The 24,866-nt window shown below is 45.4% G+C and overlaps 1 protein-coding gene across 9 annotated transcripts in view; it reads right to left on the minus strand.

Annotated features, from left to right (window-relative positions):
- Positions 1-24,866, minus strand: part of DMD (dystrophin) — a 1,834,617-nt gene that overhangs the window by 76,296 nt on the left and 1,733,455 nt on the right. For all 9 annotated transcript variants that reach the window (XM_030304767.1, XM_030304766.1, XM_030304769.1 and 6 more), the window contains 3 exons: positions 19,154-19,355; positions 16,814-16,899; positions 14,792-14,949 (listed from right to left, as the gene is read on the minus strand). In XM_030304767.1, the coding sequence (XP_030160627.1) occupies positions 14,792-14,949; positions 16,814-16,899; positions 19,154-19,355 (446 nt within the window). The remainder of the gene's footprint in view (positions 1-14,791; positions 14,950-16,813; positions 16,900-19,153; positions 19,356-24,866) is intronic.

Here is a 24,866-nt window from a genome sequence, read left to right on the forward strand (position 1 = left end):
AATAAAAAAAAAAAAAAAAAAGGATTAGAGTATCTGAATGAGGTTAGAATTAAAAAACAAAACAAAAAACTGCCGAGTCACCCTGAAAGAAAGAGCAACAAAATTAAACCCAGAAGGGTTGTCTAAGGAGGAGAAGATAGAGGAAGAACATTCTCTAACTGGCTCAAGTTGACTTTTTTTTTTTTTTTTAATTTTTTTTTTTCAACGTTTATTTATTTTTGGGACAGAGAGAGACAGAGCATGAACGGGGGAGGGGCAGAGAGAGAGGGAGACACAGAATCGGAAACAGGCTCCAGGCTCTGAGCCATCAGCCCAGAGCCTGACGCGGGGCTCGAACTCACGGACCGCGAGATCGTGACCTGGCTGAAGTCGGACGCTTAACCGACTGCGCCACCCAGGCGCCCCTCAAGTTGACTTTTAAATGCTTTCTAAAGTAAGTGCCTCTGTGGGTCTGTCTCTTATTACATCGTACACCAAAAGGCTAAAAGTCTCTTTGTAAATATGGAGGACATGTTTAGAATGATCTGGCCTAAAACACAGGAATATACAAACTTCACACTGGAAACCAGGTCTGCAGGGAAACTCAAAGGCAGGGAGCCATGCTCGAGAGGTCAGTGGTTCTCAGGGAGGGACGGGTCCACGTCCCAGAGGACATGTGACAACGTCTGGCGACATTGCTGGCTGTCACCAGGGGGGGAGGGATGTTACTGCTGTCTGGCAGAGAGGGGCTGGGGTCCTGCTAAATATTCGGCCGGCAATGCACAGGACAGGCCCCCCCAACTAAGAATTATCCAGGCCCGCCCAAGTAGCAGCAGTACCAAGACTGAGAAACCCTGCCCGAATGTTCACATCTCACATGACCGCGGGTCACGTGGCAAAATTCAGAAACCAACACGGGGACCTAGTGTTAAGTAAGCACCAGACATCCCTGGAGCCCGGTGGGGCATCCAGCGTGGAGGGAGCTGTCCTCTACAACACAGAACCGGAGAAGCCAGGAGAGGCCTGTTCCGCTATTAAGTGGGAGATGAAAACCACATTGGTCAATATATTGTCCCCAGAGGAAAGAAAAAGGACAAAAAAAAAAAAAAAAAAAAAAAAAAACAAAACCAAAAACAACAACAAAAAACAAAACCGAGCTAGAAGTCCTGAGGGAGCCTGCTAAAATCATAGACTCAGATCTGAAATCAAGCTGCTTCTCAAAGAGACAACCCTATGCAATGTCTTCCAGGATAAACAGCAGCAGAAATGTATTTATTCATGGCAAATAATTATCCCAATCAGTTGGTTTCAGAGAGTATGTGCACGTACACACGTGCATGTATACGTGCATGCACGTGTGCTGTGATTTTATTTAGGAGAGGTCCTGCCCATTTATAAGAAAAATAATAACCAGGGGTGCCTGGGTGGCTCAGTCGGTTGAGCGTCCGACTTCGGCTCAGGTCATGATCTCATGGCTTGTGAGTCCGAGCCCCGCGTCGGGCTGTGCGCTGATCGTTCGGAGCCTGGAGCCTGCTTCGGATTCCGTGTCTCCCTCTCTCGCTGCCCCTCCCCCGCTTGCGCCTCTGTCTCTCTTTCTCTCCCCCCAAAGTAAATAAACATTAAAAACAGAAAAATAATAACTAAATATATAAATGTTGAATACATTCCCACGCATGAACAGAATTTCCAAACAGTGTCACGGACAGAAGAAGGTAAATTTAGGGACAACACGAGGACAAACCAAGGATTTTTTACAAGTTTCATATGGTGTTCCATTAGTAAAATATCCCCTTCATAAATCCAAACAACCATTTCAATAACACTACCACTGGGAAGAGATAAAGGCATTCATCGCTCACAACCCAACGCTTCTGGCCCTGATTGTGAAATGCTTGCATTTGGGAAGATTTGCTAAATTTAAATTGACCCAAACTGTGTTGTGCATTAGTGTGTACACAGAGACTTTAAAACCACAAGGAGAATGGCCAGCCAGGGTCAGACGGTATAGGACAGGCAGTTCCTGGCTGTTCCCTGAGCTGTTATTACGATTTCTTTAACAACCTCTAAATCTACCAAGGGCATCGGTGGAATATTTTACATAAGAGAGAAGTCTGCACTAGCAACGGACATAAAAGGAGGAACAAGAACGAGCTGTAAAGAATATTAATGACTCTTCCTCCAAACAATCCCAATTTTTATGAAAAGCAAACGAGTGATAAAAAAAAAAAAGTCTCCCATAAAACTATACAAAACCCGCACGTCACAAAACAGAAGGAAGGCGGCACTTTGATCCTCTTAGATGCAAGATACTTGCGCTTTACATGTGAGTTGCTCAGGAGGTGAGAGTCACGGACACAAGGGAATACTGATGGGACATTCCACACAAGGCTGCTTCACATCTTGCTTTTAGTCTATGCTACTTCTCTTCAGACAGGGGTTGGTCTCAAGTGAAAGGCCACACTGTGTGCACAGGACTCTTTGCTGTCCTTGCTATCTCTGTCACAAGAGTCGTTATCCCGAAGACCAGGCAATCTTTGCTGGGAACGACCAAGCTTTGAAATGAGCACGGTGATCCATTTCCTGTTCTGCCTTCTCCATTCAGAACATTTAGCATCTAATCAAAAAGGGATACAGGCCCCACAATGTTTACAGCAACATTATTCCCAATAGCCAAATTTTTATGGAAGCAAGTGGCCAATGTGGCCAAGTGGCCAATGACTGATGAGTAGAAAAAGAAGACACGTTGTGTGTGCGTGCGTGTGCATGGGTCTGTAATGGAATATTACTCAGCCATAAAAAAAAAATGAGAGGTGCCTGTGTGGCTCAGGTCACCATCTCACGGTTTGCGAGTTCGAGCCCCGCATTGGTCTCCGCGCTGACCGGTCAGAGCCTGGAGCCCGCTTTGCATTCTGTGTCTCCCCCCTCCTCCCTCTCGCTCCCTCTCTCCCCCTCCCCTGCTCGTGCTCTATCTCAAAAAAGAATAAACATTAAAAAAAGAACTTAAAGGAGAATGAAATCTTGCCATTTGCAAAAACGTGGATGGATCGAGAGGGTATTATGGCTGAGTGAAATACATCAGAGAAAGACAAACACAACGTGGTTTTACCCAAATGTGGAATTTAAGAAACAAAACAAATGGGCAAAAGTTAAAAAGAGAGACGGTCAGACCAATCAAGAAACAGACTCTTAACTGTAGAGCGCTGACAGTCACCGGAGTGGAGGGGGGTGGGGGGATGGGTGAAACAGGTGATGGGCATTAAGGAGAGCACCTGTTGTGATGACCACCAGGTGTTATATGTAAGTGACGAAACACTGTACTGTAACCTGAAACTAACAGTAAACACTGTATGTAAACTACACTGGAATTAAAATTAAAAAAAAAAAAAAAAAAAAAAAAAGGGAGGAAAAAAACACACACTGTGCAATACCCACAGAATGGGATACTGTTTAGTAAATAAAAGGGAACGATATGGATACACACAATAAAAATAAATTTGAATTATGCTGAGTAAAAGCCAGGCAAAAATGAGTACCTCCTATAAAATCCCATTTGCCTAGAACTACAGGCTATGCGAGGGGGTCTGTAGTGACAGAGAGCGGGGAAGTTATCATCGCAAGGTGGGGGTGGGTACCGGGGACCTGTAGGCATTCCCAAGGGGCCTAAAAACACTTCTGGGGGATCACAGATATGCTCATTTTGATTGTTGTGCTGGAGTCATCATGTGTACCCGTGTCAAAAATTATCAAATTGCGCACTTTAAAACTCTGAAGTATAAAAATTAATTCATTACTAAAGAGAGAAGATAGGAGAAATGAAAAAACTTGATAAGTAACTCTTGATAGAATGTGTAACTATGCTACAGAGGAAAAAAAGGCTCAAAGAAGTTAAGGAAACAGCTCAAGGCTATCTATTAACCGAATACTTCAATACATGTACATAAAGCAGTCTTAAAAAAGGAAAACACAAGTGATTTCCTATGGGAACAGCTGATGTCTGAAATCTTTTCAATCTTTAACCTGTTGGAGAGTTCTAGAGGCTCTGAGACCTAAGCAAGGCCTACCCGAGACAATGCCCAGCTGCTTAAATCTCCAACAAAATTCTGCACTGACCTACGGACAGCCATCTGAAAGGACAAAGTGAATTGTCAAAAACCATTGTGATAAACACACGCTCCTATCTTTTCTTTTTTTAAAAAACATTTTTTCAATGTTTATTTTTTGAGAGAGACGGAGGGCAAGAAATGGGGAGGGGCAGAGAGAAAGGGAGACACAGAAGCTGAATCAGGCTTCAGGCTCTGAGCTGCGAGCAAAGAGCCCGATGCGGGGCTCGAACCCACGAACCGGGACTCAAACCCATGAACCGGGAGATCGTGACCTGAGCCAAAGTCAGGTCACCGACTGACCACCCAGATGCCCTAACACTCCTGTCTTTTCCGATCACCTCCCTTCCCCCGTCTTTGTGGTACTGCTTGCAACAGCACGTATGACCTACAAAGGCTGACAGGCTCGGGTCAACATATACTGAAGTAGCAAACAGGAAAAGAACCACAAGAGCCTACGAGCATCTCAACCCTCATGAGCACACAGGTCCTGTTAGATGCTTTGGTTAACCTGTCACTCCCATAAAAGAGTTGGCTGCTGCTACGGGAATGTATTATTTATCAGATCCCTGTTTGCATCGCTACGGAGGAAAAAAGCACGGCTGATTCTGTGCGCTGGCACTTTAGGCAATGCCATGGCAAAGGGAGCATCCGAAGGCAGCTCAGTCAGGAGCAATCTCATCTCTGGTACATTCAACATCACATTGGATGTCCGTGGGCAAAGTCAAAACGGAGAGGGAAGACACGGGAACGCCTTTTGACAGAAGAAACCCAGCTACTGCGTACGGAAAGAAAGGTAGAATGGAAAACTGCTCTTCCGCAACCGCCAATACAATCACTGAATTAGAAGAGGGTCATCACTGGAGGCTATAATTATAGGGTGAAAGGTTGTTAAGGAATAGGATATTGACGGTCCCCAAATATCGCACCAATGACTTCCTGATTCCAAAGGGCAAAGGACACTTTTACGTGGAAATATGTGGCAGATGCGTCCTTCACATACTTAGCATTATCAGTTAAAAAAACAAGGTATTCATTTGTCCCTCCAGACGTGATGTAGCGAGCAGACATCACCTCTGTTGTGTTCTTGCCCCCCCCCAAAAAAAAAGTTCACCTGAATCTCATCAGGAAGAAATAACTAGAAAAATCCCCAATGCACGACAGTCTTTAAGAGAACTGGCCTGAACTCCCAAAATGTCAGTGTCATGAATGCGGAAAAAAAATGCGAGGAGACTGTTCCAATTAAGTGAAAGCACAGAGACACAACAAGCAAATCCAAGACAAAAACCTTGACTAGATCCTAGGAGCAAATAGCCACCCATGAGGAACACTCCAGGGCCATGGGGAAATTTCGGTGCGGACTGCATGCTACGTGATGTTACTGAAAGGATGTTACATTTCCACCATGAGAGCTTTGCAGTTACGGAGGAGAAAGTCCTTTAAAAAAAAAAAAAAAAACAAACCCAAGTGCTGAAGTGCTTACGGGCTTATGTTTTCTGGTGTGATGCCCGTGGGCTTTTAAAGCATAAAGGGGAAAACTGTGCTTGTGTGTCTATATTCAAATACAGGCGCAGGAACGGAGTGAGCAGAAGGGGACTGTTCACGGGACAAAGTGCTAACCCACGGGCCGTACAAAGGAGATGTACGGGTGCTCATTGCACTGTCCTTTCTCCTCTTCTTCATGCTGGAAGTTCTTCCAAAACACAACACTGGCTGGAGACCAACGTTCCTTCCAAATCACCCCTTCATGGGGGAGGGCTTTAACAAATGTTACAGGGGAGGGGAAATGGCATTAATGGCATCGGCTACAGTGTTCCTGAAACATCCCCTCATTCTCTGCTTGAGATGTGCTTTTCCCAGATACTTGTGAATTTTCGGCCTAAAAAGGACTTGAAGGATCCCTACATTTACGGAAACTTTTCATGTTTGAAATAAGGATGGAGAGGTCAAGAGTTGTGTTTGTGAGACGAGAAGTAAAAGGTTTCCCATCACTGCTGTCTTGGGTAGAAACTAGGTATTTTATTTAAAGTTCTGAAGATAATGAGCAGGTTGGAGGCCAGCAGTCACTGCTCTAAATATTAATCAGGACTCTGAATTACCCATTAAAGATAAAATCAGCCCAAACAATAACAGACAGTGATTATCCACTCTTCATTTACATGTTCAAGGACAACTGTCCTGACCTCAGGCTCTGCACTCCACCTGACTAATAAACCAATTAACACCATGGCTCCAGGGAACAGAAGCCCAATTCTTAAATCTATGCAAATCCGTAAGTATACTCAACACGAATTTATGCTGGTTCTTACTGAACAGAAAGGTTTCCTCTATACACGGTAAAACGCATCTATCTGTGTAGATATCAACAAAACATACTTTCTCAAGTACGTATCAGGGCAGGTTTTGCTCAAGCACAAAGTATAACATTAGCTCTTCTATTACTGCCTCCTACAATCATTTGAAATCCAGCTCAGGGCAAGGCAAAATCATAGGAACGGAAAACAGAGTCATGGTTTCCTGAGACCGGGAGCACGCAGGACGGCAACCTAGCAAGAGAGAACGTCAGGGCCGATGGAAATGTTCTGGGTCCCGACTGCAGTGACAGTAACACAATGCGTTTGTCTCAATTCACAGAACTGACCACCAGAATATATTTAACCCCATGGTTTGTTTTTTTTTTTTTAACATACCTTTAAAAAAAGAAAAAAATTTTTGAAATATTTGATCAGATGTCAAGAAAAAGAAAACCCAACCCAAAACAAAAAACCTCCAGTTGTTAGAGAATCAAGGTACACTAAAGGCCCTGGATGAACAGATAAGGATATCCCAGGAGGAAGTGTTACCGGTCCCTTCATCTTAAATAATCTTTGCAGAAAGTATTTTCCATTAATGCGGCACCTGTGTGGCTCAGTCAGTTAAGCATCTGACTTCAGCTCAGGTCATGATCTCGCGGTTGGCGAGTCGGAGCCCCGCATCAGGCTCTCTGCTGTCAGAGCTGAGCCCGCTTTGGATCCTCTGTCCGCCGCCCCCCTCTCTGCCCTCCCCCGCCACTCATTCACATTCATTCTCTAAACAAACAGACAAATAAATAAATAAATAATTTTCCATTAAAAAAATTCAATTTATGAGCCAGTGACAAACTGGCTTTACTGAACTCATGTTTCCTCGTTTCCGTGAGTGTTTTGGGTAAGTTTCCATGTGAATTAGAATTGATGGTGAACTTGGGGCGCCTGAGTGGCTCAGTCGGTTAAGCGTCCGACTTCGGCTCAGGTCATGATCTCGCGGTCCGTGAGTTCGAGCCCCACATCGGACTCTGTGCTGACAGCTCAGAGGCTGGAGCCTCCTTCAGATTCTGTGCCTCCCTCTCTCTCCGCCCCTCCCCAGCTCACATTCTGTCTCCCTCTCTCTCTCAGAAATAAATAAAACATTAAAAAAAAGTTAAAAAAAAACTTAATGGTGAACTTATTAAAGGGAGTCTAGAATACCCTTCGAACTAAAAAAGCATGGCTGTCAAAAAAATTTTTTTTCATTAGCACCTCTGACTCTTGTGGCAAGGGAAGGGAAACATTGAGGGAGGGAGGGAGGGAGGAAGGAAGGGAGGGAGGGAGGAAGGAAGGGAGGGAGGGAGCGAGGGAGGGAAAAATTTGGTCACAACAACGAACTACTACTTTAGAAGGCAGAGCAAAGAAAAGCACACTGCTTATTTCCCTTAGCAGTTTAAGTGAATGAAACAGGTTTCTTTTTTTTATATTAAATATAATTTATTGTCAAATTGGTCCCCATACAACACCCAGTGCTCATCCCAACAGGTGCCCTCCTCAATGCCCATCACCCACTTTCCCCTCTCCCCCACCCCCCGTCCACCCTCAGTTTATTCTCAGTCTTCAAGAGTCTCTTATGGTTTGCCTCCTTCCCTCTCTCTAACTTTCCCCCCCTTCCCCTCCCCCCATGGTCTTCTGTTAAGTGTCTCAGGATCACATATGAGTGAAAACATATGGTATCTTTCTTTCTCCACCTGACTTATTTCACTTAGCATAATACCCTCCAGTTCCATCCATGTTGCTGCAAACGGCCAGATTTCATTCTTTCTCATTGCCAAGTAGTATTCCATTGTGGATATAAACCACAATTTCTTTATCCATTCGTCAGTTGATGGACATTTAGGCTCTTTCCATAATTTGGCTCTTGTTGAAAGTGCTGCTATAAACATTGGGGTCCAAGTGCCCTTATGCATCATCAGCACTCCTGTATCCCTTGGGTAGCCATCAACAAAACTAAAAGGCAACCGACAGAATGGGAAAAGATATTTGCAAATGACATATCAGATAAAGGGCTAGTACCCAAAATCTATAAAGAGCTCACCAAACTCCACACCCGAAAAACAAATAATCCAGTGTATAACTGGGCAGAAGACATGAATAGACACTTTTCTAAAGCAGACATCCAGACGGCCAACAGGCACATGAAAAGATGCTCAACGTCGCTCCCCATCAGGGAAAAACAAATCAAAACCACACTGAGATACCACCTCACGCCGGTCAGAGGGGCCAAAATGAACAAATCAGGAGACTACAGATGCTGGTGAGGATGTGGAGAAACGGGAACCCTCCTGCACTGTTGGTGGGAATGAAGCAGGTTCCGACTACAACACAAACCTATTTCCAAAATACTGAAGAAAATAACCATCACCTCACAGTGAGAAGTTAATGACGCAAACCACAACAAATTAAATGGAAAACTATGAAGCTAAACCCACCGTAGCTTATAATTTTAAAAACCAGCCACTGAGAAGCAATCGATGGCCAACTCACACTACTGATACTACCTCGGTTTATGAATACCAAATTGGAGTAACTTACTAATATTGTAGTTATGAGTCAATATCCATTATGAGTTCAAGGAAGCAGGAGTTCAACATTTACCACCCAAAGAGGTATAAAAAGAATGTCTTTGGAACTGAAGGGCCCAGATTTTGGTTACTGAACAAGAAGCCAAACCTAAGCAAAGGAGAATTTTCTGGAGCTATTTTCAGGATGGATGGTGTAAAATGCGATCGACTGGCATGAGGAATGCTGTCACACTGGTTCCCAAGTGTCCTGGCATGGTATTTTAACACTCCTGGAGAAAACAGTATGTCAAGGGTCTCTAAAATAAAATCTACAGATGGCTAGCTATAGATAAAAGGAATTGTTAATCTTGGCACATCAGTCTCATGTTGCAAGACGCTTTAGATCACTGTAAGCTAACACTTAGTAAGTACCTACTATGTGCCTGCGGGGACTCTAAGTGCTCTGCCTCTAATGGTCACTTGGCCCTCACAACTGCCCAAAACCCAGGGGCCAGAAAGGTTCAAAAACATGTCCAGGGCAGGAAATAGCCGAGCTGAGATTTGAACCCGGGCAGTTGGCTTCAGGGCCCAGGCACGGAACCATTTGGCCACTCACTACTCCAGTTATTCTAGAATGATGGTTTACATAGGAGAGAGAGAGACAGACATGCTTTCGATAGTTGAGGTTGTAATTTATTCTTGTTTCTGTATCATTTTCTATTATAGCAACTGTACATAGAGGATATTCATTTTTGTCACCTGAATATAAAATTTCAGAAGACAGATGAAAAAGCAACTTAGTCGTTTTGAATGCATAAATACAACAGGAGGCAGGCAACAGATATAAAATAAACAGATTTTGGTGCCCAAGCTCCTGTAGGGGAAGCACACTGAATATCAAGTGGGTATACTTGATTCCATCTAAACAATAAAGTCCTTAAAACGTTTACAGAAGAGAACACGACAAACTATCATGGGGGAAGGGGGTACTTCTCAGGGCGCTGCCACAATCCAATTTACAGGGGCAGGCCTCTTTTCTGGAGTCACTTAACGGTATAAAGCTTTCCCACCTAAGAGTCACTATTAGCAGGTTTCATTTGCAGGAAGACTAGTCACCTGCAATTGGGAACTGATCTTTTATTTATCTATTTTGAGAGAAAGAGAGAGCGAGAGCGCGCACGTGGGAGGGAGGGAGGGAGGGAAAGGCAGAGAGAGAGGGAGACAGAGAATCCCAAGCAGGACTGCCGGACACGGGGGGGGGGGGGGGGGGTTGATCCCATGAACTGCGAGATCGTAACCCAAGCTCAAAACAAGACTCGGACGCTTAACAGACTGAGCCACCCAGGTGCCCCAGGAATAGAAGGTCTTACATAAAGATCATGGGGCATGTGGGCGAGCGTGCGCACGGGTGTGGGGGTAGCGGTAAGGGTGTTCATTTATCGGTGTCATCCTATTACAACCATAACTTCATACAAAAGATCACGTTTCCTAGTTCTCTGTTCAGTCTAGTATGTGAACTGGTCCAAACCACCTATTTCCACTCAGATGGTCTAGCAGAAGGAAATACTGGCTGGGAACACAGGGAACTTGGGCCTTCTGTCTAGATCTGACGTGCTAGAATCGCAGTAGGTGGGACGTAGTAAGTTCTGCCTCTCCGGGCTGCAGTTTTCTCATCCGAAAAAGGAGACATGTGGACAATCTCCAGTCTGGGCCGCCTGTGCGACTCAATTCTGGGACGGGCCTGGCCTCACTCAGGTCAGAAGGATCAACGTAGTCTGACAGTGGAGTTGTGTCCGTGGAATATGCAAAGAGGAACGACATGATGATGCGTTAACTGCAACAAACTAGTTTCACAACTTCACTTCTACTATCCCCACAGGGTCTGTTTCCCAGTATATGTGTGCATCGCAATAGGCTTCTAAGGTAGGAACATTACCCTGGTTGCCTTGTTTACTCTCAAGGAACGTACCGCTGTCAAACCCATAAATTTAGGGTAGATTTTCCTTTTTTAAATCCACAGGTATACCTTCATTTCCTGGCTTACTAGATAATTCCTTGAAAGACCTATACTGATTTGTAAATGGGCAAAACATCGTACCTGCACTTGATGGCGGGTTCCTTCTCTATCTGTTTTGGAGCAACGTGGGGGTTTCTTCCCCAACTTTTTTTTTTTTTTTGACGGACATTCATATTGTTGGGGAACCATCACCACCATCCGTGTCCCGAACCGAGGGATCTGGATCCGAGCTAAGGAAACCTTGAAAAGATCCCCCACTGAGCGCTGCACAGGAAAATACACCGCTCTCTTTCGGCCCCTTCTAGGCTCTTGTCTACAACCAGAAGCTACGCCTTTCTCACTGTCCCAACTCAAAAGAAGTCCTCTTCTGAAGTCACCTTCTCTTTCTGCGATACAAGGAATGCATTTGTAGAAGTTAAGTACTTTACTGCTATTTTCCTTAGGTGGGTAGAAAACAGGCCTTGGAGCACAGCCTTGCTCAAAGAACCAGCCTGGCACAGTCCCAAGGTCCCTACGCTTCAAACAAAGGGCAAAGGGCATCTTCACTCGTGGTCTCCTTCGCCGCGGCAGACCGCGCATTTTCATGCACGGTGCACAGTGAAAGGCAAGGTGACTGCGAAGTACACAGAAGGGATCGGTTCAACCCGACTGCCAATTACTACCCAGGTGAGAGGCTTCCCAAACCGAAGGAACAGCGCTCTGCACGCACAGAGTGAGCACGACGTCCTACTAGAAACCCCGAACTGCCGGGGCGCCTGGGTGGCGCAGCCGGTGAAGCGTCCGACTTTAGCCAGGTCACGATCTCGCGGTCCGTGAGTTCGAGCCCCGCGTCGGGCTCTGGGCTGACGGCTCGGGGCCTGGAGGCTGCTTCGGATTCTGTGTCTCCCTCTCTCTCTGCCCCTCCCCCGCTCATGCTCTGTCTCTCTCTGTCTCAAAAATAAATAAACGTTAAAAAAATTTTTTTTTAAACCAGTATGAGAGCAGTAACAGCAATGACAAGGTCAGGGTACAGAGCACGGTAAGACTGGGAGGGAAGGTCATCAGACAAAAGATGTTTCTTTCTCTTAAAAAAAAAAAAAAAACAACTTAGTGCTTTATGCCTTTTTTCTAATTATAAACGTTCCAAGAAGAAAATTCGGAAAATACCATAGAGGAGAGAGAAGAAAATAAAATCCACCCGTTACCACTGTTAGTATCTTGAAGGACCTCCCCCCCCCATCCCCCCCCTCCCCCAGTCTCACCAAAGACATTCCCAAACGCTTGGAGACCGGCTAGTCAGGACACATTCAGTGAGTATGCGCCGACAGACTGAGTCTGAGATTGAGAAGACAGTGTTGCTATCGCCGGGACAGAGGCATGTGTTAGGGAAGAAAGGGGACATCCGGCAGAAGGAGGCAGCATGTGAAAGCACAGGGACAGGGCTCCTGATAAGGGCACAGCATGCGGAAGGTGGAGCTTCTGTTCAGTGACAGAGTCAGAGACTAGATCTTACTCATTCTCACCGCACACATGATAATTACATGACACGACACGGCAGAAGCACTATCACTACAGCGGCAATCACGTTACGATACGTTAACGTATCAAATCAACGTGTCGTACGCCTTAAATTTACACCGTGTAACATGTCAAGTATATTTCGATTCAAAACGGAGCCCGGCCCTGCAGTGAGGGTGGTGGGGGCTGCAGCCACAGGCAGTATTGTGAGGCCCTGGGACAAGGATTCCAGTGGCCCTGATGCATGTCGGCTACTGGCCGACTTACATCCTGACCCTTACTCTCGACCCAAGCCACGATACACACAGAAGCGTGCGTGGCCGTATATATCAATGTGCGTGTGTGTGTGTGTGTGCGTGTGTTTCACAACTACAATTTGAAGAGTAACTGGGGACGCCCAGGTGGCTCAGTCGCTTAAGCATCTGGTTTTGGCTCAGGTCACGACTCTTGGTTTTGGCTCAGTTCACGATCTCCCAGTTCGTGGGATCGAACCTCGAGTCCGGCTCTGCGCTGACAACGCAGAGCCGGTTTGGGATTCGTTCTCTCTCCCTCTCTGATCCCCTCTCACACGCATGTTCGCACGTCTTCTCTCTCTCTCTCTCTCTCTCAAAATGATCAACGTTTTCTTTTAAATAAAGAGTAAGTGAAACTTGATTAAAGAGAAACCTGCTTAAGAAAAACAACTCAATCCATTCCAAGTCTTGTAAGTGGATTTTTTAAAAAAATGAATCTAGGTTATCTGTGGCCATTGATATTCGCTTTTACTTGTGTCTACACTCTAGAGGCTAAAAAAAAAAATCTAGAGGTAGTGATGGTCTATTTACATTTTGGGAAGTCTGAGTATGAGGTGGAAAAAATGCATTTATTTCCCCACATCTATGTTACATTTTTAGCTGCTGTGCCATCGCTTCATCAATGTGCCTGGTTAACTTTTAAACAATGTTCCAACTGCTTTAAACATCTAAATATTCACAATGTCCCCCCTAGGAGGCCTTCTGTGGTTTTATCCTAGTCTGTGGTCAAAGACCAGAGGCCTAACCCGGTTATCTGGTTATCTCTACAGCTAGTTGTCTTGTTCATGGGATTAGAATGGATTGAGAAATCCCATCAAAGAAAAACAGTGCTTAGCTTTTAAGAAAACCTAAAAAAAACCCAGACAACCGCTGTGAATAACGTGATACTGCAAAGATCTCACTCCTTCAGTGCGGCTGGTGTTTCACCAAGAGGAGCGACCTTTGACGGACAGGCATCTGGTAACATGTATGCAAAGCCACAGAGGTCTAGCTTTGAGTCTGGTAATCCCATCCCGGAGAATTTATCTGAAGGGAAAAACTTCCATCAAGGAAAACAGCGGAATGCATAAAGATGTTCACCGCAGCATCACCGACCGGGGCGAAAATGCAAACCACCTCAGTATCCATCAGGGGAGTTCTTGGCCACTTGGGAGGAAGAAAGGGTTTTGGGGGGCACTGACTGGGATGTGGAAGAGAAACGGGGCAGGATAAGAAAGCGAACGGACAAGCCACGCGTTGCGCCGGGGACGGGACACCGGCAGGGCATAAATCTCTGACCCTGTTATGGGGGGGGGGGGGGTCACCGTTCAGGCCTTGGAATAGCAGAGGAACGTCCAAGCTACAAAAGGAAAACTTACTAAAAGAGAGTCATTTCAACCGCTGACCAACAGCCACTGAAAAGGAGGCTATGATGACAGAACCGAAGTGGGTCCAAAAAGCATCAAGGAAAAAATAAAAACAACACCAAAAAATTTTTAAATAAAGATAAAAAAGCTAAGGGACTGAAGACTCACCTACAAAAGTTATTTTCCTTCTTTAATTTTTAAACTGAGTTATTTTGAGGGAGAGAAAGAGAGAGAATGAATGTGGGCGGAGGAGGGGCCGAGGGTGAGAGCGAGCAAATCCCAAGCAGGCTCAGCACTGTCGGCGCAGGGCGCGATGCGGGTTGGAACTCGCACACCGTGAGATCATGACCTGAGCCGACATCCAAAGAGTCAGACGTTCAACCGCCCGAGCCACGGGGGCGCCCCTATTTTCTTGTTTACCAAGGATTTCTGTGGCTGGAGATGTATTTCGTCCCTTGCTGAACCACCGCAGACACTCTCCCCTCCCGGCACCTTAGTAACCGGGGGGGGGGGGGGGTCCCTGCCGGAGAGAGATTTGTTTTCTCCTCCCCCTGTACCCTCCTGTCTCTCAAAACCCAGAGTCCAGAAGCCACTGCCCACAGAGGTCTCAAGCACCAATCCCCTACCCACCTGCCTGCGCAGCAGCTAACGCAACAAACTCGAGTTGCCCGTTTCTGTTTTCAATTTCTGAAACACAAAAAAGGAACCTGCGACTTAAGAAGGTAACTCACAAACTGGAAGCAGCTTCTGACACTCGGCTCGATGTTACTGCCCCCGAAGGATGCGACTTCACCCAACTGCCTCGGGATCTGGATAGAGTCGTGCAGGAGGAGGCCCAGCCTGCGCTGGTCACAAAATCCTGTGGAGCTTGCCACTTGCTTGAAAAGGTCTACGAATGGAAGACGAGAAGTTCAACAACCAAGAAGCAGCATCGAGCGGATGCGAGCAAAACCTCCCAACCCTGATCCCGGGACTCGTTATGAACAGGAGCCCATAATTCCACGGAGAGCGGTTCCTTCTAATTCATGTGAATCCGGACATTTACTATTTTTATGGATCAAGTTAATCATCACTGTGTATATACAAAATGTGACAGCTTTTAAATAAGCTACGGCCCTGCGAGAAATGCAAGTTTACGTACAGTTTTGACAACTGAATTTTTCCTAAGCCCAAACATAGTCCTCTGGGAGATATTTTATATCTAAGACATAACCACTGTCAGAAAATAAGTATCTTAGCAGAAAGAACCACGTAACTGGTCCAAAGCACCATCCCCTTTGGACATCAGAGATTCAAAAATGTACCCAAATGGGAACTTCTTTATGAAGTCCTAAGATCACGGAGTTTCTTGTATGTGCTCCCAAAGGAGGCTGTACGTATTGGTAAATTGGCGCCCGTCACTCAATACGGTCAATGTTTTAATGGACGTCTATCTTTTTGGCTGAAGAACAATGAGGGCAGGGACCGTGTTTGGTCAGCCATGTGCCACAAGCATCACGGAATGAGGGACCAGCCTTTCACCATCTCTCCAATACACACGGATTTTTTTTTTCAAAATTATGAATTATTTTCACATATCCCACCTTAAAGTTAATGTTTTTGCTTCCGCAGCCTTAAAATATGTTCCCTCTTAGTTATCTGAAACACAGGCTCAAAGCACCCTTTGGTATTACGTTGTGCCATTGCTATACCACTGATAAGGTTAGATCTTAAACTAACCTGTAAGTAACTCCACTGTTTAAAGGGGGAAAACCCATAGACATACTCTACTGTATCCAAAATACCTTTTTTAAATGGTTGATGAAAGCCGTTGGGCTATTTTTCTTTGGATCGGGGGATAAAAAAAAACCCGAAGCGAAACTACATAAAAGTGAGAGCTAAAAGGGCTTGTGTATTTTTTGTGGCTTCCTCCTGGGGCGAAATGAGTGGTTTTGGAGAAATTCAATCTCTTTTATCTCCTGCCCATCCTTAAACTCAGCACATCTCATCCCTGCGTGGCTAGGCCTTAGGGGAAAAGACAAACGGCAGGACAGGCTCGGATTGCTTAACACTCCCACCATAAAGACTTCTTACAAGCATATAAAGGGCGAAAACCAAGTACAGTCTCTCACAGTGGGAACGGATGGTTGTTTAGTCACCGCGACCATTTTTTCTCCTCTAGCATTTGCTTTTAATTTGGATGCACCAGATTTAAGCCGAAGAACCCAAGAGCTAACCAGAAGGAAATTCTATAAGGTGATATTTACCCCGTAAGAAATGGCACACTATCAGTTTCTCAAGTAATAAAATGGAAGTCACGTCACAGATCTGGAGATGTCTGTACAACTTGCCGTAAGATGATTATAAAATAAACAATGTTTCTGGAACACGAATGCCAGAGAGCACTCTTTACATAAGAATCCAAAGCGTCAGCAAGTGTACAGGTTAAACCTTCACATTCTTTTTTTGTGACTCCGGCGAAGGGGTTAGGAAATCAGACTTTATCCTCTAGGAACATGTGTTTTATTCGGACACAGTCAATGTAATGTAAAATCATACTTGGACGGGAGAAGTTAATCCTCATTCTCTATTGAAATACCTGCAATGGAATGTGTGACAGGGAAGGGCACAAATCAAGGCTGGGGACTCTCAAAGCAGTTCTACATCTTATGGGAGGAACCTACTGTCAAATAAGAACACTAGTCATTCCCCCTCTAAAACTGGGGTAATTAGGCAACGTTAATAAAAAAGGAGAGTTAATACACATGACTTACATCTGTACTTGTCTTCCAAATGCGCTTTACACAGAGAAATGATGCCAGTCTTAAAAGACAGGACCCGGATCCTCCCGGTTCGTCCCCTATTATGAATAATCAGACCAAAAAAGAAAACAAACAAACAAAAAAAAACCATTACCGACACGTTACTAGACGGTAAACACTTCTTAAGAAAAAAAGCCTTGGACGTGGGAACTCTAGTGACCACGGTTTTAGGAACCCAATCGTCTTGGTAAGATTTGCTGACAGCTTTTCGGTTCATCATCTCTTTCTCTTCATTATCTTCCTTACCTGTTCGGCTGATGGCCTAGAGTGCAATGGAAATCTGACCGCTTTGACCAAAGAACGATGACCAAGTTTGCAATTCTTAAAAGCCCTTACTTGAATTTTAACGGTGGCTCTACATAAAAAGGATAAAAATTATCCTTCTATTCAATGGAGAGTCACCTGGGTTTAGGTTGGTCAGTGGAAGAATTCCTACTGCGCGCTTAAGTTATTTTGGCCACGGAACCACGTTGCCTGTTGTGGTTACGAAAGCCAAAGAAATACCAGCAACTGACTTGCTGTGCCCTCTTGAACACTCTTAGACTTGGATCAGACTGCCCCTCGTTGAGAAGAAAATCGCTCACGTCAGGCCACGTGACACATAATACGAAATATGTACGTTTATCTCCCTGAGAAAAATACAATATCCTCTATTAGAGAACAATCAAATGTATGATCTTAAAGAGCAATTTTAAAAACAACCTACCGCTGAATCAATGTTTGAAATATATTTACACTTTCGTTTTACATATAAAGCTGAAATAAAGCATTCCACATGACAAACTTAAAATGGCTCATTTTATCCACGGGGGAAAAAATGATCCCGAAGAATGAAAAATTTCTCCTTCTGTAGAAAATGATTTTCAATAATTGGCACCTTTTATTTTGTTATGGGAAGAAAGTAAACCTTGGATGGTGGTTAAAAAGAGAAGGAGAGAGGGACTGTGGCGTAATTCTCCCATCTAGCACAGCAAAACCACAAAGGATAGGTCCCAACTGGGGTGATTTTTGGTGAACAACATGCTCAACTTTTCACTGGTATAGCTGCCTAAAACCCTTGGCCGAAGAGAAATCCGGGAACTTAAGGCGTTAACACAATTACCATGCTTGGAGATTTTCTCCTTGTGCCCCTCTTTAAAAAAGGCAAATCAAAGTTTTAATGAATAAACTTCATGAACTCTAACTCAGGTCTTCAAGCGGTTAAAACCGTCCCCAAGTAATTTTGAGGCAGGTGGAAGGGACCGTATATACACTCAGAATCCATTCATATGTCATCTACAAAGAACACGGTACCAAAATAAACGTGCGGGAACAACTGAGCACGAACCCTTATCAGAGCCAAATTTAAGCGTAATCCACAATCAAAAGCCAGTATGTTCAAGGGCTCGGTAAATAATTATCGGAATTACACAGCCAGATGGTCTTGGAATTCAAAAAGCACTACCTGATCACAACGACAAAGAAAGAGGTGTACGTCTTAATCACAGAAGTGGCAAAACTCTACGACAAAGGCAAAAGGCAAAATAGTTGATATGCAACTCCTTTCAGAAAGCCTTCCCCGATTTCCAACTGGGGAATACGTTCTTGTTTGCATGTGAAATGAGGCATGTAATCACTGGGAGGTCCAAGAAGAATTCGGTCAAAATGAAGACCAATTCTGCCGGCTGCCTTCGTCAACTGTCTTCATTAAGCTCAAGACAAAAACTAGAACCGGGGATACCTCATGTGGGCAATCCGAAGCAAAAAGAAAACCAAGTCCTCTCTAAGAGAATGATCAACTGGAGATGCCAAATGGAAACCTGGTACAGCGTTATAAGGCCTCCTCAGTTTGAGGAGCCCCGTTTGCTCCATGAAGGGCTCGCTCTCATTTTTTTTGGCTCATCAATTCACAACGTTCTGCAAAAACCTCCGGGGTGTGAGCGAACACTATTCCGATCTGGTGACAGGTGCGTCAGCGTCTCCAGGAGCACATCCATTGCTGCCAGTGAGTGGGAGCCGCTCCCGAAGTGGATGGAAGAATTCAAATTACACGGGCAAGAAAAGGCTACACACTGACTCATTCTACTATTTGAAAAATGAGTGTCTCCGGGTTTTGTTTGTTTTCTGAGAGCCACGCACATTCTAGCTCTTACGTCTCAGTTCATCAAAATATGTTTCAGCTTCAACAAATGCAAACCTGATGTATCACAGGGACAGCATTAGGTCACGGGGCCTCATGAACCTTTCATCCTGAGGACAGGATTTCCAGACTGGGGCCCCTGTTGTGATGCTAATTACACTGGCCATACGTACGTGTCATAGACATTCAGCAGCCAATTGAGACACATATCCACGCAGAGAGGGACGTTGACCAGATTGCTGTGCTCTTGTTCCAGGCGATCATAGATAGTGGTCAGACAATTTATGACCTGCAGGATGTCCATGGGCTGGTCATTTTGCTTGAGGTTGTGCTGGTCCAAGGCATCGCATGCAGCTGACAGGCTCAAGAGATCCACTGCAAAAGCCACATAAAATCACAAGTGATTCTGAGGGGGAAATCCTCCTTTTTCCCTTTCCTTTGAAAATCCTGTTCAGGTTATTTCGCACCCTTGAGTGAACACCTAACCTGAACCCTACCCTCTTTCAAAATTGGCTTATCTTCACCCAGCCCAGCTCGAAGTTTGATGACTGGAGTAGTGGTGATCTGAGGTTATGGTCGAATCTCACCGGCACCGGGGGAAGAATGTGGGTAGGGAAAGTTTCCGTTCCTGAAGTATGGGGGTACTGGAGAGTTAAGGGGACCTAGAGTGTTCTATGGGAACAGAGTCATTTGCACATTCTGTATAAGAAAGAATCTGTAGTTTACTAGAGATTTCGAAAGAGTTCCTGACAATACTGTTTCGGATTTGTATTACAGAAGGTCGGTTTGATTAATCTGTATGGTTAGGGTTGTGTAAACTCTATTTCCAGCTACACATTTATAATCATTAAGCGATTTTTGCCTTGAAATATCGGTCACCTCACAATCTGTCTGCTACTTTAGTATTAGGTGAAAAAATCATCAACTTGACTAAACTTTTCAAAAGGAGAACTAAGTGTACAATCTCTTCAGCTTTTCGACCCGAGGCTCACTTCTTTCTTTCACCTTCAAATTATATTTTACAGTATCTTTTCAAGTCCTCTAAGAACTTCATAAGATGGGGGGCTGGGGGGTGGGTGCGGTTTCCCTCGGTCAGAAGTGGTATTTAGTCATATGCTGAAAGACGAAAATTTAACGAAAGAGAAACCTCAACCTGGTCCAGCATCAGCACAGCTCAAGCTTTCCTCCCAAGTGTCACGGGAAGATGCCTTGCAAACAATCGACGGTCATTAAGTACATCTCTCGCCCGTCTAGGGGGAGGGGGCAATACAATTGTAAATGTAACTGCAGATAAACATAGACCATCCCAGTCAGTAAAGAGCTTGCCCAGGGCTCAGTGGACGCACAGTTAAGGGCCCGAGTGCAAGGGCCCGAGTGCATTTTACTATTTGTGGGCAGTGCTAATTAAATGTTAAGGAAAACAAACTGGGGTTAAAATCCTACGTAGGGTGGTGTGCGTTTTTCTCTTTTACGAAAGAAAAGCAGTAACCTCTGGAGTTTCCCTAGAAGCGAGAAAGAGGCCTGGTAGAAGAAGCAGGAGGGGATTTTCTCTTCCTTCGCAGTCAAGTAAAAGCTCTGTGCTCCCAAGCAGTCGGCCTCACGTGCCAGGGACTAGCCCTCACCCTGACAAAGCAAAGGCCCCGCTCCTTTTGTGTTAAAGCACTCTCGAGATAAAGAAATGACCTCTTTGGGGCGCCTGGGTGGCGCAGTCGGTTAAGCGTCCGACTTCAGCCAGGTCACGATCTCGCGGTCCGTGAGTTCGAGCCCCGCGTCGGGCTCTGGGCTGATGGCTCAGAGCCTGGAGCCTGTTTCCGATTCTGTGTCTCCCTCTCTCTCTGCCCCTCCCCCGTTCATGCTCTGTCTCTCTCTGTCCCAAAAATAAATAAACGTTGAAAAAAAAAAAAAAAAAAAAAAAAAAAAGAAATGACCTCTTCACGTGGAAGCCGAGGCCTGATTTAAAGTGGCACAAAAGAACCTAACTCGATGTGAGAGGGAGGCAGGTAGGAAAAAGAAGCAAGAATTAAAAAACTAATAACGCAAACAGGCAGGAGGCCCCGAGGAGGGAAGGCCCAGCGGGCGACACCGCAAGGGAGACTAGAGAGAGGGACAGAGAGCAAAGAAAGACTCCAGCTTTCATCCTCTCTTCTGCACGCTGGACTTCCTCAGAGGGCAAATGCCAACGGGCCAGGGAGCGAGAACACTGAGAGAGGCAGCTCACCGTTTCCATGAGCGAAAGAGAAGAACGGATTTCTTCCAAACACCAATATTCTCAGCAGGATTCCCTGTCAACTGAAGGAAGCTCTGGGTGGTTTGGAGTTTTTCTACTATTTTCTTGTGACTCTGCCTTCATCATTATAAATGTTTTGCCTTCGACCCAAGGATACACGAACTAACAGGTGGGAACCGTGAGACTCCTTTTTGTATCAAGCGTCTAATTTGCTCGCGCGACGGAAGCAAACGGACCAGTAGCAAAACTGCATGAATTTCTCTTCACCGAGTCTCCTCTCATCTCTGTACAGGTGAATGGGTAACACAGAGAACAGAAACTCTGGAGTATAAATAGCTCCAGAGGGGAGCAAGGCAATTGCTCTGAAATAACAGGAGGAGAGATGACATAGTTAGAGAAATACTGTGTGCTGAGCTCTGCTGAAACCAGATGTGGCTCAACATGAGAACGATCCATCACAGAAGGCCGGAGAACACAACTCCGCCAAACAAACGCATCCAAAAGAACGCCACTTTCATGGGACATTTTTTCCCAAGGCTTCTATTTAGGTATCCATAGCCAAGGCTACGGGCTTGACCAGAGGTGAGAAAATCGATAGCTGAGCAACTGAGCCCCAACTGCCACTCCCAGTGCAATCAGCGTCAGAAGTCAGATTGTTTAGAAGACCCCCCCACTCACCCTTAGCTCAAACTATGGCTACAGGATTACTGAAAAAGAAAAAAACAAAAACAAAAACAAAAGATGATTGTGAAAAAAAGGGACGAAAACGAACTGTTGATGATGGTGGCCAAGCTACCCTTGATCGCAAGCAGCACCGGCTTTGAAACTGGCTACCGATGTTAGAACTTTCCAGTGCAATCTAGACATGACAGAACCTGAACCTCAGGCGCTCACAGAAGGGATCAGAGAAGAGCTCAAGGCCACAGCAGGTCTGCTCCAGATTCGGTTCCTTGGAAGCATTAGCAAAGCTCAAGGAAGTTCAGAACCGCCTTCCAGTGAGCTTCACTCTCACTGGCCTGCAGGTGGAGACGTAACCAAAGGAACGTGGGCAACGCGCACTTTGATAAATGGGCTACACCCGAGAGACCACTGGCACTTAAAAAGATAATTCAAGTGGGGAACACCCACAGGTATTCCCTAACTCACCACATTTTCTTTTTCAGAGCCATCCCTAGCAGTCCCTGAACTGGGGCTACAATTAAGGGTCTCAAAGGCTGATAAATTCTGCAAGAGGATGTTATGGCTATTACTTGGAACGTTGAGTGTAAGAATTGCACGGGGACTGACAGAAGGGATCACTCCTTCCCCACCCCTCAACTAATTGGGGCTGACTGTCACAAATGTTTCGTTGCCCAGAAACAGGGTAACCCCCTTTTTCTGTACTCATCCACTCTGACCCTTTACCACTGGGAAGGGATTGAAGGGGCAGCCCGGGCACGCCTTATCTTGCTACCAGCTCAACACGGACTAGCCAAGTGGCTGAACCCAAGGGACATACACCGTGTGGGGGTGGAAGGTCTGGACTAAAATTAATGATGCTGAAGAAAGGGCACGCTGGTGCCGAGAGGAACAAAGCCACACCGTGGGTGTTAAAAAGGGAAAATCTAACATAATGTTGGTGCCTAGAAAGAGGCTTAAAATACGCTCCCTTAGGTATGAGTCAACTCTCGAAAGAATCTGGAGTGGGGAAAAAAAGAAGTCAAGAAGTGAACAGGACAACTGGCCAATCTATCGAACACCCTGGATTCTGACTGCGACCATGAGTCTACGGAGCACTATTAAAATGGCTATGTTTGGGGCGCCTGGGTGGCTCAGTCGGTTAAGCGGCCGACTTCGGCTCAGGTCATGATCTCACGGTCCGTGAGTTCGAGCCCCGTGTCGGGCTCTGTGCTGACAGCTCAGAGCCTGGAGCCTGTTTCAGATTCTGTGACTCCTTCTCTCTCTGACCCTCCCCTGTTCATGCTCTGTCTGTCTCTGTCTCAAAAATAAATAAACATTAAAAAAAATTAAAAATAAATAAATAAATAAAATGGCTATGTCTTTTGGTTCTCATTTCACAGGACACATCTGTTATTAAAGACCTGTGCTGGAAAGTATCCTAGGGGAATATTTACCCAGTCAAATCTGGGGAACACTGATTTATAATAACCTGAAAGAACGCTGTGTGGTCATTGCGATGGTAAAGGTTTAATTAAGAAGGGTATTTGCTCTATGGTAGAAGGTTTATATGCTCCGTGTCTCATCTGTCACAATATTACATGTAAAAAACAATAGCTATTTGACCCATCATTATGTGAGAAAAGCCACAATCGGGCAGAGGGACACTCTGATCACTGAGGAATATTAGTTTAAATTGATGGGCCTGCTTCCCTGTGATGAAAAGCCAGGAGTCTGAGGTGGACAGTAATAGAGATTTCTGGGACATATGCCCACCAACATCTATTTAGGAGTGACCACTATTCGTATGACGTTAGCCTGGGTGACTCGGTATTTTTTGCATCTTGCATTCATTTCCTACTTAGAGTACAGATGTCAGTACACGATGACAACAATGGACCAAAGAGCATGGGACCACATGAAAAAAGAGAGAATGAAAGGAGAATTAGGAACTGGGCAAGGAATACCCAGCCAGAGACAATCTGCTTGGAATGGGAAAAGAACGGATGGAAAAGACCTCCCAGTGCGAAGAGAGTACTTGGTGGGCACACAGATCCAGAAGGAAGGTGAAGGATGGCCAGCCTACTAATGCCATGAACGGAAACGAAACCACCCTCAGCACCACCACTCGGGCCAACCACTCTTCCCCTAGCGTGCACCTCACGGGTATCGGAACACGCTGAATAGGACTATGGTATCTCCCCTGTGAGCGAGGGAAGAGAGAGAGAGAGAGAGAGAGAGAGGGGAGTCCTGTTACAGGAGCCCTCTTTGGGGGCACCAGGATCTGTGAAACCACGTAAGCGGAGAAAATGAGCTTGGCTCCAGTCCTCAAGATTGTTTTGAATCCTGAAATAACAGAGACCTGGCCTCTAACCCATGTGGATAAGGATGGGTAAGCTACGCTCTCATGGATGCTGGGAGTCTTCGTTGGCAACTGAACCCTGTCGCAGGCCACCCGGGGTGCCCTCTCCAAAGGTGAGGCGCATCCACCAAGAAGGGAGCAAAATCTTTCACCTGCTTCATCGTGGTGAGGCTGAGTCTGGCAGCTGTGACTTGATTCAGACAACTCCAGGCTGTACAAAATCTCTCTACTATGTGATTCAGTTGCCGAACAGAAGCAAATTGTTCTCGATTTCTTGTTTGCAGAATATTTGTCACATTTACCAACTGCAGTATATTTAGCCTTATGGTCTGGGCTCTCTCCAACCCACCACAGGCTCATCAACTAATACGTGTGCTTTGTGAAGCGCCTTGTTTTCTTTCTGCTCTCAGAAGTTGGCTATATTTTTAATTTTAGAAGCCACACACCTAAAGGATGTCACGAGAACAGAAGACTGAGAAGAAGCTTAGATGATCTTCTTCCGAACTTTCGGGGGGGTGGGTATTGGCCATATGAACCAGCTTATAAATCCCTCTTACCAAGATTTTCTCTTTGTCTCTGCTTTTCCTTCGAGTTTAATTTTCATTCACAGTGCGTCGAAAGGCACGATGGAGTCATGCAA

This window comes from Lynx canadensis, chromosome X, assembly GCF_007474595.2.
Source record: "Lynx canadensis isolate LIC74 chromosome X, mLynCan4.pri.v2, whole genome shotgun sequence".
In the NCBI taxonomy this organism is placed as follows: Eukaryota; Metazoa; Chordata; class Mammalia; order Carnivora; family Felidae; genus Lynx; species Lynx canadensis.